Source organism: Balaenoptera ricei, chromosome 1 (assembly GCF_028023285.1).
Source record: "Balaenoptera ricei isolate mBalRic1 chromosome 1, mBalRic1.hap2, whole genome shotgun sequence".
Taxonomy (NCBI): Eukaryota; Metazoa; Chordata; class Mammalia; order Artiodactyla; family Balaenopteridae; genus Balaenoptera; species Balaenoptera ricei.
This window is the reverse complement of record NC_082639.1, coordinates 2,247,818-2,261,280: the sequence shown is the minus strand read 5'-3', so window position 1 is coordinate 2,261,280 and position 13,463 is coordinate 2,247,818. Positions and strand designations below refer to the sequence as shown.

General features: G+C 63.0%; 1 protein-coding gene across 2 annotated transcripts in view; it reads right to left on the bottom strand.

Moving 5' to 3' along the window:
* TP73 (tumor protein p73) overlaps positions 1–11,306 on the bottom strand; it is a 45,588-nt gene extending 34,282 nt beyond the window's left edge. For both annotated transcript variants that reach the window (XM_059894485.1, XM_059894495.1), the window contains exons 1-2: positions 11,238–11,306; positions 10,733–10,853 (exon numbers count right to left, since the gene is read on the bottom strand). In XM_059894485.1, the coding sequence (XP_059750468.1) occupies positions 10,733–10,853; positions 11,238–11,305 (189 nt within the window). In that variant the 5' untranslated portion in view covers position 11,306. The remainder of the gene's footprint in view (positions 1–10,732; positions 10,854–11,237) is intronic.
* Positions 11,307–13,463: the final 2,157 nt, after the last annotated feature.

Genomic DNA, 13,463 nt, shown 5'->3' with positions numbered 1-13,463 from the left:
AGAATGGTGGGTCCCTGGGAGCTTCCCTGGTGGTCCAGCGGTTAAGACTCTGTGCTCCCCATGCTGGGGGCCCGGGTTCGACCCCTGGTCAGGGAACCAGATCCCACATGCCGCAACTAAAGGTCCCGGTGCAGCCAAATAAATAAGTAAATATTTTTTTTAAAAAAGAAGTAAAGAAAAAAAAGAAAGGTGGGTCCCCCAGGAGACCCAGCCGGGGGTCCCGACAGCATCCTGCAGCTCCACGCCTCCTTCCCTGCCCAGTGGGCTCCCAATAACCACAGAGGCGACCGCATGACCTCAAGTTCAACCCTATTTGTTCATACCACTTCCCCTCTGCATGCAGTGGTAAGATCACAGATACTCTCCCTCTGGGACGGAAACGGAGACACTTTCACAAATCAGTACGACCCAGCCCAGCCCACCTGGCCCGGAAGGGGCTCCGGCAGCCTCTACCTACCATCAGAGCTGCTCTAGGCACTTGCTGACCAAACGAATGAACAGGCCACAGGCATCCTGGGTCTACAGGAAGCCGGGTGATGATGGGGTTGGCCATTGCCGGTCCCCAGGGCGGGGCAGCGGCAGCAGCAGGGTGGACGCCGGCGGCCCCCTGCTGCCCACAGCTCCTGCACGAAGGTGACGCTCCAAGGCCCAGAGCCGGGGGTCCCGTGCCTCCCATCACCGACCCCGACCCCTCCCTGAAAGGCGATGAGCTGCAGCCTCGGCTGACTTACACTGCGACACCCATTTCATTCGAGAGGAAAGATTATACCAGCGTCCTCCATGTCCGCGGGGCTTCTCAGCTGGCCGGGCAGGGACACTGGTCTCCAGGTCCCCGGGCCTCTGGCTCTGCCTTGGGTTCCGTGTGTGACTACAGACCCCCAGGCGGCAGGGAGACAGTCCCTCCCGGCTCACGCACCGTCTTCATGGAGAGTCTGGGGGTACAAGGCTGCTCCCCGGGGAGCCCCGGGCCGCCGTATGAGCCCAGTGACAGGTGCTAGTGGGTAAATGAATCAGTAACAGAATAAGTGACAGAAGGGAGCCATGAGGACTCTAGCTGTGGCCCGCACGGGGCTGCACCCTTTTCCAGGGCTGGGTTTCAGATAAAAAGCTCATGCCGTGGGTGGGAGAGGCCATGGAGCTTCCAGATGTGAGTGAACGGAGCCAGTGCCTGGGTCAGCCCGTGTAGACGGGCCGTACACCCCTCACCCCTCCTGGGTCCCACACATACGGCATCACTCTTCCCATGACCTTGCCTGGAGACACCCACCTGCAGGCACAAACACACGTACCTGTTCCAACACACAATGCGAACAGCAGCACACACACCCACTGTCACTCACACGCTCAGACACACGCACACAAACACACCTTTGGGCGCGCACAGGGCCAAGAGACAGCAGCTCTTTGTGGCTCTGCGTTCATGGCTCCTGTCCTCTGCCCGCAGAGCTTGGGGACACCTGGACTCTGTCCAACTGTCCATCCCAACCCTCTGCCCACTGCTGGGTCTCCCTCAGGGCAGGTGGTACCCATGGCCCCCACGCCATCCACCTCCCTGGCAGGAATAAGGTCCGGTGGGGAGCAGCTGAGCCCCACCTCAACCTGCTCAACTAGCAGCCTGGTGCCTGCTGGCCCCAGGGACTGGGAACACCTGGAAATGAGCCCAGGTTCCCGGGGCTCAGGCCACAGGGGCCAGGCACAAGCTGCGGTCCCTTCCTTCCCTCTGCCCGGCCCACTGCCATCGTGAGGGGCAACAGGACACCTCGAAGTCAGCTTTCTGCGAGCCCCTGACCTGCAGCTTGGCCGGCAGGAAACACTCCTGCCCCCGCAGCCAAATGAGCAGCTTCCCAGGAAAGGATGCTCTTGTCCTGGGAGCAGGTGGCGGCAGCCTAACAGGCAGCTAGAGCCCAGGGAGCAAAGACAACCCCCAGGGTACGCTGAGCTCCTGCGGCCGGGGGCAGGGCCGGGCAGGTGGGGCGGCCCACCCTGAGCCTCGGACAGCCCAAAGCCAGGGAGGGAGGGAAACCCGCACGTCTCCGGGGAGGGCCACCAGCTGACCAGACTCCCACCCACCCTCCTCCCCCTGGCTGTTGGTCCTGCCCAGCCAGTGGGCACTGGTCCCCAGAGCTTCTCCAGGATGGGCAGGCACCTGCCTCCGTGCCCAGGGCCGGCCCCAGCCCCTCGGCGCCTCCTGCCTGCCTCTGCTCACCCCGGATGGCGGCACCCCATCCGGCCAGGTGCCGAGCAGGGCGACAGACAAGAGGATGCCCTGTGACTCCTCCACCACGGCGAAAGCCCCACCAAGGCCCCCTGAGAAGGATGCACGAAGCGAACCTACCGAGGCGAAGCGCTGCACGGGGTCACTGACGTACAGCATGGTGGGCGCCCGGGGGTCTGCACACGCCGCGGAGCTGGCGTGCTGCGGGGCGAGGCATGGGGATGGGTGGCCGGCGAGCCGGGGGCAGGGGTGCAGCCGCCCGGCAGGGTGGACCCAGGCAGAGAGGCTCCGTGGCTAGGCGGGCAGAAGCACAGGACGCTCCAGAACATGTGGGCTGGCCGTGGGCACTTTGGCCCTCTCCATCTGCCTTGGTGCTGTCAACTAGCTGCATCTAACAACAAAACGGGCGGCCCACCCCTTTATTCCTCATGACTATTCATCAAAGTCCAGGGCAGGCCTCAGCTTGCCCGCTGCTGGGTCGGACCGCACCAAGGCTGCGGCGCAGGGAGGGGGCGGCCGCGGTGCCGCGGGCCACCTCCACAGTGAGGCTGCGCCTGGCTCCTTCTGAGATGCTGCCCACGGGAGGCCCTGGGGGCCACAGGCCTCCACCCCAGAGCATCAGGGGGCCAGCCCGGGCCCTCAAGAGCTCGGGAGGCAGAGCCAGGCCACCCCGCAGGGAACAGATGGTGCCTCCGGCCCTGCGCCCAGGGTTGAGCGAATCTCACTCCTGCCTAGGGAATGCGGTGGTCCTCCGGGGCTGCCCCAAAGGGCTGAGCAGAGACGAGACGCACTCGGGGAGACTTGCTGCCTGCGGGACCCCACAGGGAGCCTGGCAATGGATTGAGCAGCTGGGTGTGGCCCATGCAGCCCAGAGCCCGCGCCCCAGATGCTGCCCGGCCTGCCGCTGGCCGTGTCCCCACTGCTGCCGAGCCCCGGAATGAGAGGGAGGTGGTCCAGAAGGAGGACTGCTGGGGCCCCGCCCATCGCAGTGCATGGACGGCACTGCCAGGGGCTCAGAGATGGGGGCCCGCCTCCCCGGCGGCTACGCGGTGGTCACCACCACTCCCTTTCTGGAGGAACCATCCACTCTAACTTAACCGTCTTTGACACGAAGTTGGCAGAGGGGCCGGGATCATCCCTGGAAGATCAACCGGGCCCAGATCACGTGAAAGTGGATGTGAAGTTTCCAAGCCCCCAGAGCCCAGCTGCTTCCACCCCCCAAGGAGAGCTGAAAAACTCGCAAGGTGCTGAGAAGACGGCACGGAGACCCCGTCTCTCTCCCAGCCTGTTCTCGGCACATCCCGGGGAGCTGGGAGCAGTGGGGTTACGCAGAGGGAGGCCAGCCCGAGGAGCCCGCGACGTGTCCAGCCCCCCAGCTCCTCTGGCTGAGGGAAAGGGGGATCCCAGGCAGGGGACGTGCAGCCAGGTGCTGCCCCCAAGGGGCTGGGCCGGGAGCCCCCGGCTCAGGCTCTGGGGGCCTTGGCGGCTGCAGCCAAAAGCACAACTCAGCACACGCGGCCTGAACCCCCGTGACTGCGTGTGGCCATGGCTGTTACTCCCAATGCACAGGTGTCCCTCACTCACAATGAGAGATCAAGGTTTGTGGGGCGGACCGATGTTCAGGAAGGGGGTCTGCAGCGGGGCCCAGGCTGCAAGTTCTGGCCAGAGGCAGCGGCCGAGAGCCTTCCTGCCCAGGATGCCCGCAGGCGGGAAGGCCAGGGCCGGGGGTGGGGGGGGGGCGACTGTCGGTCAGTGAGATTCCTGTGGGTGTTGCCAGGGCTTCTCCCAAGAGGGCCGGGGGGCTTGGCAGGTGGCTGGATGGAGGGACACACAGGTAGGTAGGAGAGGAGGGGGAGGGCCTGGGGTCAAGCACAGGGCGTTGTGCAACATTGGGCAAAATTCGAGTTGATCAAAAGGGACGCTATCTGGCTGGGCCTGACCTAATCAGGGCGACTTCCTCCTGATGGCCTCAGGAGCGAACTGCCAGGCTGTGGAGGGACCACGTGGCAGGGTGCGGCGGGCGGCCTCTAGAAGCTGAGAACAGTGGCCCCGGGTCAATAGCCAGCAAGAACCTGAAACTGAACTCTGCCAACCACCAGAGCCTGGAAGAGGTCCCAGGCCTCAGACAAGATGGTAGTCCTGGCTGATACTTTGAGTACAGCCTGGTGAGACCCTGAGCAGGGGGTCCAGTGGGGACATGCAGGACTCCCGACCCACAGAAGCCATGAGATAATAAACGGGTGCTGCTTTAAGCCCCCCCCGTTGGTGGTGATTTGTCACGCAGCACAGCTGAGTAATACAGCAGGCGTGTGAGCATGCAGGCAAAGACCTTGGGCAGAAGGCCAGGGCTCCGAGGGACCTTGGACGGCTGGCACGGCCGAAGGGCAGCCTTGGCCTTGGTCTGCGCTCTGGGGCTCAGGCCTGCAGGGCACAAGGCAGGGCCCAGGAGGGCTGGCCACACGTGTGCCCAGACCGGAGGCTGCCCACAGGGAGGCGGGGTCAGGTTGGGAAGACCTCCTCTCTTGAGCCCTGCTGGAAGCACTGAAGGCACAGGCGCCACGCCCCACTCACACTGCGGGGGCACCTGCGACCTGAGAACCAGCACAGTCCCCACAGCGTGAGCCTGGGCCAGACTGGGATTCCCAGCACGAATGAGAGCACGTTTCCAGCTCTCAAAGTGCCGGAGCTCCGGCATCTGCCCCAGAGCGTCACCCGCTTCCTGTGCATTTATCCAAAATCCTGGCCATCCGGGGACAGGGATGGGGGAGCCGGGGCCTCTGTCCCCAGGCAGTCTTCCTGGCTTAGTCCTCAGCTGCCAGCGCTGCCCTCCCAAGTCACCCCACCGGGCCCTCGGCGCCTGCTCTTCTGAATTTAACTCACCGGGGCTCCACCTCACTGACCACTTCCGCAGGACTCGCAGCAGCAGGGCAGGGGGGCTATTTTCTGGCACGGCCCACCTGCGCAGGAAGGGGTGAGTCACCAGAAGGGCACCAGTGATGTGTCAGCTCCAGGTCAAACTCCTTACATCACCTCCGGACACCCACAGGCAGGTGGCTCTGTGATCTGGTGGCTGGCGGGGCTCTCTGCCCCTGAGCTCCACCCCCGCTTCCTGGGGGCAGCAGGCCCTCCTTCGGCCCACCTGACCCCTCTGGGGGCTGGCTCTGTTCCCTGACAATTCCTGCTCCAGGGAGTGTACATACCGGCCTGTGCCCTCCTTGCTCCCAGGCCTGGGGAGAAACGCCCCCTCCCCAGGCCAGGAAGGCCTGTCCTGGGTGACCGCTGCGGTCTCAAGCCCCCGAGTGGCTGCAGGTTCTAACCCTGGTGTCTGTCCCCTGCGTAGCTCACTGGGCACCTGAGGAGGGGCTGGCGGGGCTCCAGGGTGGATCAGCCCCCAGACACAGCCCCCTCTACGGCCCAGGCGCCCACAACAGCTGTCACCAGAGAAAGGCGCCAGGAGAGGCGGGAAGGGATGCAGGGAGGGGGCAGGCATGGGCAGCCAGGGTGGCAGGAGGCGCTCAGACTCCGGGGGGATGGGCGGGGGAGACAGGGAAGGGATGGTCAGGGAGGAGAGCCCGCCAGCCCCATCCTCAACCGAGCTCCCCTTTCCTCCATCTGCACCTTTCGTGCATCGTCACAGCTGGCCAGAGCCCTGCCCCCTTCCGTTTTTTTGGAGGCTTTCGGGATCCCAGTGCCCCCGTCAGGGATTGAACCCAGGACCCTCGGCGGTCAAAGCGCCAAGTCCTAACCACTGGACCGGCAAGGAAGTCCCCCTGCCCCCGTTTTGTCCTGAGGGACACTGAGAATCAGAAAGCCAGGATGGCCCAAAGCCCAGGCCCAGACCCAGCACGGGGTGCATATGGCCACTGCCTGCTTGGGACCCCATGAGCGCTCACCATGGGGGGCTTTATCCTGTCCATGCTCCTCTCAGACTGTGAGGGCCTCCAGGGCCAGGGGAGACCCTACAAGCTTCCCCTTGTCACGGCACCCGCCGGGGGCCCAGGAGTCACCTCCCACCTCATGTCCTTTGGGCAGCCCTCCTTTCGAGCCCACAGGAGGCCAGGTGTTCCCCTCTCTCCTCTTGCAGGAGGTGGGGGCCTATTTTATAGGTGCTTGTCGTGGGTGAGCCGCCCGGGGTCTACAGGGACAGCTAGAACTGGAGGCCACCACACAGGGCAGGAGCTCCACCAAAGGGCCCCAAGGTGGGCCTGGGGCGCCGGGTCCTTCCCTGGCACAGCGGGCTCTGGGGCTGGAAGCAGCTGCTCCTGGGCCCTCCTTGGCTCCACTGTTCTGGGTTCCAGGGGGAACAGCTCTCTTAAACTCAGCCCTTGTCCCTGGTCTCACCATCATGTCTAGTGTTTGTCACGCGTTCCTACAGGTCAGGCACCATCAGTCATCCTCGCAACCCTGGCTTAGATCCTCACTGGCCCATTCTACAGACAAGAAAACTGAGGCCCAGAGGGTCAAATAACTCTCCAAGCAAAGAAGAGGCAGGGGTGGGATCTGACCTCCGAGCCCCCGACGCCCTTTGCACCATCTCAGCCCTGTGGTGCGGTGGACCCTGGCTGCAGCGACCTCACGGAGTTCAGCGTCCCCACCAAGAATCTGTGCTCTGGGACTCCTCCAAGGCCGAGGGGCCAAGTGCTCCCATAGGGGCCCTTCTCCTTCTCCTTTAACTGCCGGACTCGGCTTCCTCAGCTGCCCAGCATGGGGGGAGGGTGGTCCGAGGCCCCACAGGGCTGGCGGAGCCTCTGCTGGGACCCCACACGGCCTGTCACCCCAGCTCCCCAAGTGAGGGCACCGAGGCTCAGAGACATGGGGACTCGAACCCAGGACAGACTGGCTCCTTGGGTGAGGCCCCTCCCACTCTGCCTGTTCCCACCGGCCACTGAAGCAGTGGTTAAGGGCATCCCGGGGGTCCCCAGTGGTCTGTTTCCTGACAGGGCCGGGGGTGCTGCTCAGGAAACTGCAGGTCCGGCAGGAAGTAATCTGCTTGGTCACCAAGGCAACCGAGCAGGGTGGAGACCCAAGGCCCCCAGACCACAGTGTGTGCCACCCCCAAGGACCAGTGTCCCCCGACGCGAGGACTGTGCCTGCCTTAGCCTCAGCCTTTTGCTGGATAAGCCCCACGACCCGGCGAGGGGGGGTGGCCTCAGAGCCTGGGGCTGGGGTACGGGCACCCATCATCTCAGAGGACCGCGGCCAGAGGGAGCGGCACGGGGGCCCGTGTGTGTGTGTGTGTGTGTGTGTGTGTGTGTGTGCACGAGTGTGCGCACGCGTTTACGTGGGCCCGAATCATGACTACAGAGCAGGTGGAGAGTGAGAACTTTTGACTCTGCAGCTGCTGCTTTCTTGACCTGGGGCCTGGCCTGGGGAGCACTTGACCTGTTACCAGCCTGGAGGAGGGGCTACCCCCCTCCCCGCTGAGCCCCAGGCTTTCCCTGATGAGGGACCTGCTGGTGGGTGGGGATGGAGCCACGGGGGTGGGGGTGAGGCGCTCAGGAGTCCCCACCCGCACCCCGGCATCACCAGGTCGCCCTGAGCAGCACAGCGTCCGCCGGGGCTGTGTTCTGGCCAGAAGGACAGGCCTTCTCGGCCGCCAGTCTGGACTTTAAGACAACACCACCCAGTTCAGCTCTGCGGGGCTTCCTGCCTGCACCCTGGACTCCGTGGGCCCCTGCTCCAGGCCTCTGGACGCAGCAGGCAGAGGCCCTTCTGCGCGGCCGCTCGGCAGTGGGCTCTGCAGCCGGCTGCCCAGCTGTCCAGCTGCGTCTCTGAGCCTCACCTTTCCCTCTGGGCTGCGCTGGGCTACATGAGGGTGAGGCCTGGGCTACACGCCAGGCCCCAGACCAGTCTCTGCTCTCACGATGTCAGGCAGGGGTCAGGATGAGGCATTCGGAGGGGGCCTGGCTCCCCCCACCTACGCCTGCCCCCAGCCAGGGCCAGCGTGGCTCTGGGCAGCCCCACCTCTGGGAACCTGCAGGACTTTTACCAAGAGGCGTGTCGCTACCTGATAGACTCGGCCCTCTTGTTGGCGGAGGTGAGAGGCCCCATCCTGGTTACCCCACGGCTGGTGAGAGGGGTGTCCTGCCCTCCCTGGCCCAGACCTGCTCAGCATCAGGCATCCTCCCTGGAGGGGGGCGTCCCGCCCCACGGGAACCCAGAGCTGGTCCGCTCCTGACACTGGGTCGTCGGGGTCTCCTGGGCCTACTGCCCTCCAGGGGGTGAGCCGGGCAGCTGGGAGGAGGGGAGGTGGGTGCTTCTGGAACTACAGAGACAGGCCTCTTAGGAGACCGCATTCAGGGGCCCTCCCTCCCTGGAGCCTGGGGGCAGCTCCTGTCTGTCCCCAGAGTGGATGTAGGGTGAGTGTCTGACAATTTGCTTTTTGATTGTAATGTAAGTGCCTGACATTAGGCTTTGGATGGGTGAGGCACCCGCTTCAAAGACATGCACCTCGACAGCTACACAACTAGGTCAAGAGCCCAGCTGCCTCATCCTTGAAGGCTCCCTTTCAGAAAGCCCTGGGTGACCAGATAATGGACCTTGGAGTGACCCCACTTCCCCCTTTCACGGTTTAATTCCACTGTTACGTTTCAAATTCACCAGTAACGAATCAACCCCCCAAACCCTAGGCACCCCATCCTCAGCCCCAGTAAAGGCAGAGCCCTGGGTCTTCTCTCCCTCTCTCTCTCTCTCTTTCTCTTCCCCCCCACCCCACCCCGCAGTGCAGGTAGTAGGGCTCAGGTGAACACCCCAGGCATCGTAGCCCAGAGCATCGCTATCGACAGGCTGAGACCCACCCAAGACAGTGGCGCCAGGACACTGATGTCTAGGAGGGGCGACCGGGACCGTGAGAGGTCAGGACCTTGGCCCCTGGGGAGATGTTGGCAGACAGGAAATGGTCCGAAGGGACAGGGCGGCACTACCTGGCCCCGCCCAGGCCCAGCGTCTGCCTCGGTTTCCTCACCTGTAAAATGGGACTATAACAGGCGGATGTTTCTGCTCTGATGGTGTCCTGAGCAGAGGCGGGAGGCCTGGGCTGGGCAGGCAGATCCCTCAGGTCCGCTCTGAGGGGCTCCTCAGAAGCAAGGACGTCACAGGGGGCTCGCTGCCCCCCAGACCCCCACCCGCCCCGGTTGCGACTGCCCGAGCAGGTGCCTTCTCCTCGCCCCATGCGGGCCAGAGGACGCTGGGCCAGCCCAGCATCCGAGACGGACACTGACGTAGGGCGTGGGGACCCTTCCTCGTCCCCCACCCCCTTGACCCTGGCTCATTCTCACGACCGGAGCCCCCATGGTCCCCACTGTTCACCAGATGCCTTGGACGGGTGCGTGTTGGGGTGAGAGCTCCGATCTGGAAGGGGGCTTTAGGGAGATGGGGCCAGACTCTGAGCCCCCTCCCCGCCTCCAGAGTTCCCAGCTCCGTCTCCCTCCTGCACGCTGGCCCTGGCCTGGTGTGGTGCCCCGAGGCCACTGTGCTGGGCTGTGGGGGCCAGCGGCCATCCAGGGAGCCGCCATCCGGGGAGCTGCAAGCGGCAGACCCAGGTGCTTCCCTCACGCACTTAGCCAAGGTCCCACGACAAGTCCCCGTCCGAGTGAGCTGCACAGCAAGCCCGTGGGCAGGACAGAGCAGCCCCGGGTCCGGCAGAGGCTGTCCCAAGGAGGTGACCACAGGAGGCGCTGGGGGCGGCAGGAGTCGCTGGGCCTCCCCGGGGCCAGGGGTCCTTATACACCCTTCTTGTGTCGCTCCTGCCCCCCACCTCCTGGCCCACCAGCGCCTGGCAGTGGGCGGCCAGGGAGAGAGACAGGAGTATGGCCACCACCCGGTTATCACAACCCTCCTCCAGCGTGGCAAGGCCTGAGACACTGCAGGGCTGGCGGCTGTCAGGGCCTCAGGTGCCCCTGCATCCCCCATCCAGCCTCCCTCCTCTGGAAACAGCAGCTCAAGCTTCCTTCGGGGCGCTCTTCCCCATAAGTCAGTGCCTGTGGTGGGCAGGGCCCACACCACTCCACTCCATCCTGACCCTGTTTCAGGGGACCCAGGCCATCAGAGGCACAGGGATGGCTCAGCGATAGGCATTCAGAGATAGGCATGCTGGACTCTGGGCAAAGAGGGGTCCTTCCCCACAGGGAGGGGGATGCTGATGGAGCCTTTACTATGAGAGGAGAAGCTGCCTAAGAACAAAGCCACCACGGGGGAAGCAGAGCAAGAGACAGAGAGGCAGCTGTTTGAACACCTGGATCCAGCCACGCCTGAATTCATTCATACACCTAGATCCAGCCATGCCTGAAAGGCTTCCTACACCTGGATCCAGCCATGCCTGAAGGCCTTCCTACGCCTGGACTGACAGTTACATGAGCTGATAGATTTTCCACTTTGCCATCTGAAATGTGCTGACAAACCCAGAGAGGAAGCCGTACACCTGAGAGCCTGTTTCCTGGTTCTGCAGGCTCCCAGGACAGGACAGTCCACATTTACTGCCCCCTACCCCGAGTCCTCCGCAGAGGGCAGCCCACTCACCATGACAGAAGTGGTCATGCCCTGCAGGTGGAAGACGTCCATGCTGGCCTCCGCACCACCCACCACCTCATCATTCCCCTGGCCCGACTGGGGAAGGTCAAAGTAGGTGCTGTCCGGCTCCCTAGACAGAGGAGGGAAACAGAACAGGGAAGCACAGCCATCAGCCCCGATGGCCCAGGCCTGGAGCTCAAGGCCAGCCCGCAGGTCCTGGGGGCCTCCCTCTCCCACCTCCACGGATTCCTTCAGCCCCTTGTCTCCTCTGCTCCTTCCCTGACCCTCAGCCCCTGCGGCCTCCGGCCCCCTTACCCTACCAGCCTCTCCAGGGCTGGTGTGAGTGCCAGGGTGGCGTGGCCACACACAGGCTTTGTCCCCTGGACCTAACCCCTCTGGAGAGCTGGTCAGAGGAAGAAGCCCAGACATTGGACCCTGCGTCCCCAGGAGAAAGCCCAAGGCAGCAGCTCCCCGCCCAGCCCCCGAGTCCAGCGGGCTCAGCGGAGGTACTCACAGAGAGCTCCAGAGGTGCTGGAACGTGGCCCCCTCGTCGGCGGCGGTGGGCTGGGTGGACTGAGACATCTTCCCACTCCCGGCCGAGGGCAGCTCGCTCTGCTAGGAGGAAAGGACAAGAGTGCGGGTTGGGAGGGCATCCTCTGGGCTCCGCAGCCAGCATCCTCGGGCGCAGGTGGTAGGCGGGGCCGACGATGACCCCTCGAGGACGCCCGGGCGCGCTAACCGGGCACACGCCCTTCACCCAGCCCCTCACTTCATCCTGCCCTTTCTGGGGGCGGGAACCGAGGCCTGGGCGTGGGCAGCCTGGCTTCAGACCCGGCTGGGGGCCTGGGCAGCAGGAGCTTCTCAAAGCCGCCACCCGTGAAATGGGGGTGAAAGCAGCATCCCCTCATGGGGCTGCTGCAGGCCCCCTTGGGAGCACGAATTTCAAGTCGCTACTAGATAAGTCAGAAAGAGAAAGACACATACCATAGGAAATCACTTACATGTGGACTCTTACGTACAAAACAGAAACAAACTCACATAGAGAACAGACTTGTGGTTGCCAAGGGGGAGGGGGGTGGGGGAGGGATGGAGGGGGAGTTTAGAGTTAGCAGATACAAACTATTATATATAGAATAGATAAACAACAAGGTCCTACTGTACAGCACAGGGAATTATACTCAATATCCTGTGATAAACTGTAATGGAAAAGAATATGAAAAAGAATGCATATATGTGTATAACTGAGCCACTTTGCTGTACAGCAGAAATTAACACTACTTTGTAGATCAACTATACTTCAATAGAAAATAAATAAAAAAATAAAAAAATAAAAATAAATACAAAACAGGGCTTCCCTGGTGGCGCAGCGGTTGAGAATCTGCCTGCCAATGCAGGGGACATGGGTTCGAGCCCTGGTCTGGGAAGATCCCACATGCCGCAGAGCAACTAGGCCCGTGAGCCACAATTACTGAGCCTGCACGTCTGGAGCCTGTGCTCCGCAACAAGAGAGGCCACGACAGTGAGAGGCCCGCGCACCGCGATGAAGAGTGGCCCCCGCTTGCCGCAACTAGAGAAAGCCCTCGCACAGAAACGAAGACCCAACACAGCCAAAAATAAATATAAATAAATAAAAATTTTAAAAAAAAAAGCTTTAAAAATAAATAAATAAATAAATAAATAAATACAAAACAAAAAAATAAAGTCTCTGCTGTGCCTGGGTCATAATTATACTGGAACACGCATGGTCATTATTATTATGAACTGCATCTCTAGGTTTGGCCTGGGGGGTGGCTCTAGCCAGGTTTGGGGGCTCCTGAGGCCCCAGCAGCTGGCGACAGCTTAGATCCCGGGTGCCCCGTGGGAAGGGCATGTGCAGGGCCCACCGGAGGCTGGAGCCGAGGCCCTGGTACAAGCCTGGCTGTGCCCGATTGCTGCAGGCTGGGCGGCCTTTCACCTCTGATGTGGGATCCTTGCGTGCGGCCTGGACACAAAAGCAGTGTCAACTCCACGAGGCAGCCGCCAAGGCCGAGGCCGAGAAGCTTCTCTGTCACTGGAGGGGGTCACTGCACGAGTGGCCCCCCTTCAAGGAGATGCCCAGGGCTTGGGGTGCCCCGACTCAGTGCCTGCTGGCCTTTGTCCCCACTGTCACCCCTCCTGAGGGCCTCCATGCCCACCCGAAGCAGCCACCCAGGAGGAGGTGGCGGTGACCACACCGGGCACATCTTGAACACTTGTCCTACTGTAGGGGGGAGGGGCAGGGAAACCAGAGCCCACCCTGCTCACTGCTCCCACCCAGGCCAAGGCAATGTCTCCCCAGGGCCAGCCTCCAGGCTCTTGGCAAGGGGCCACGGGAATCAGCTTGGCCACCACCTGGCAGGGCCCAAGCGGGCAGGCCTGGACCTGCCCACGGCCGTCAGGGGAGGGAGGGCACGGCCTGCAATCTGTCACTTTGTCTGTCCCCAGGCGGTGGGCCCTGAGAGAGGCCGGTGGCCTGCTCCCAGGGCTGCCACGTGCCAGGCCACCATCACTGGAGCAGTGGCATGAGCTGGGAGGGGCCGGGGCCAAGCAAGGATGGCCGGGACAAGGAGCTTGGAAAGTGCTGGCCACAAACCAACTCTCCAGCAGGCTCGGAGACCACTCCACCCTCTCTCAGGAGACCAGGGCTCAGAGAGGTTATGTGACATGCCGAGGTCACACAGCACAGCTGTAAGTGCAGGGACAACCAAGTGGTTTTCTCAGA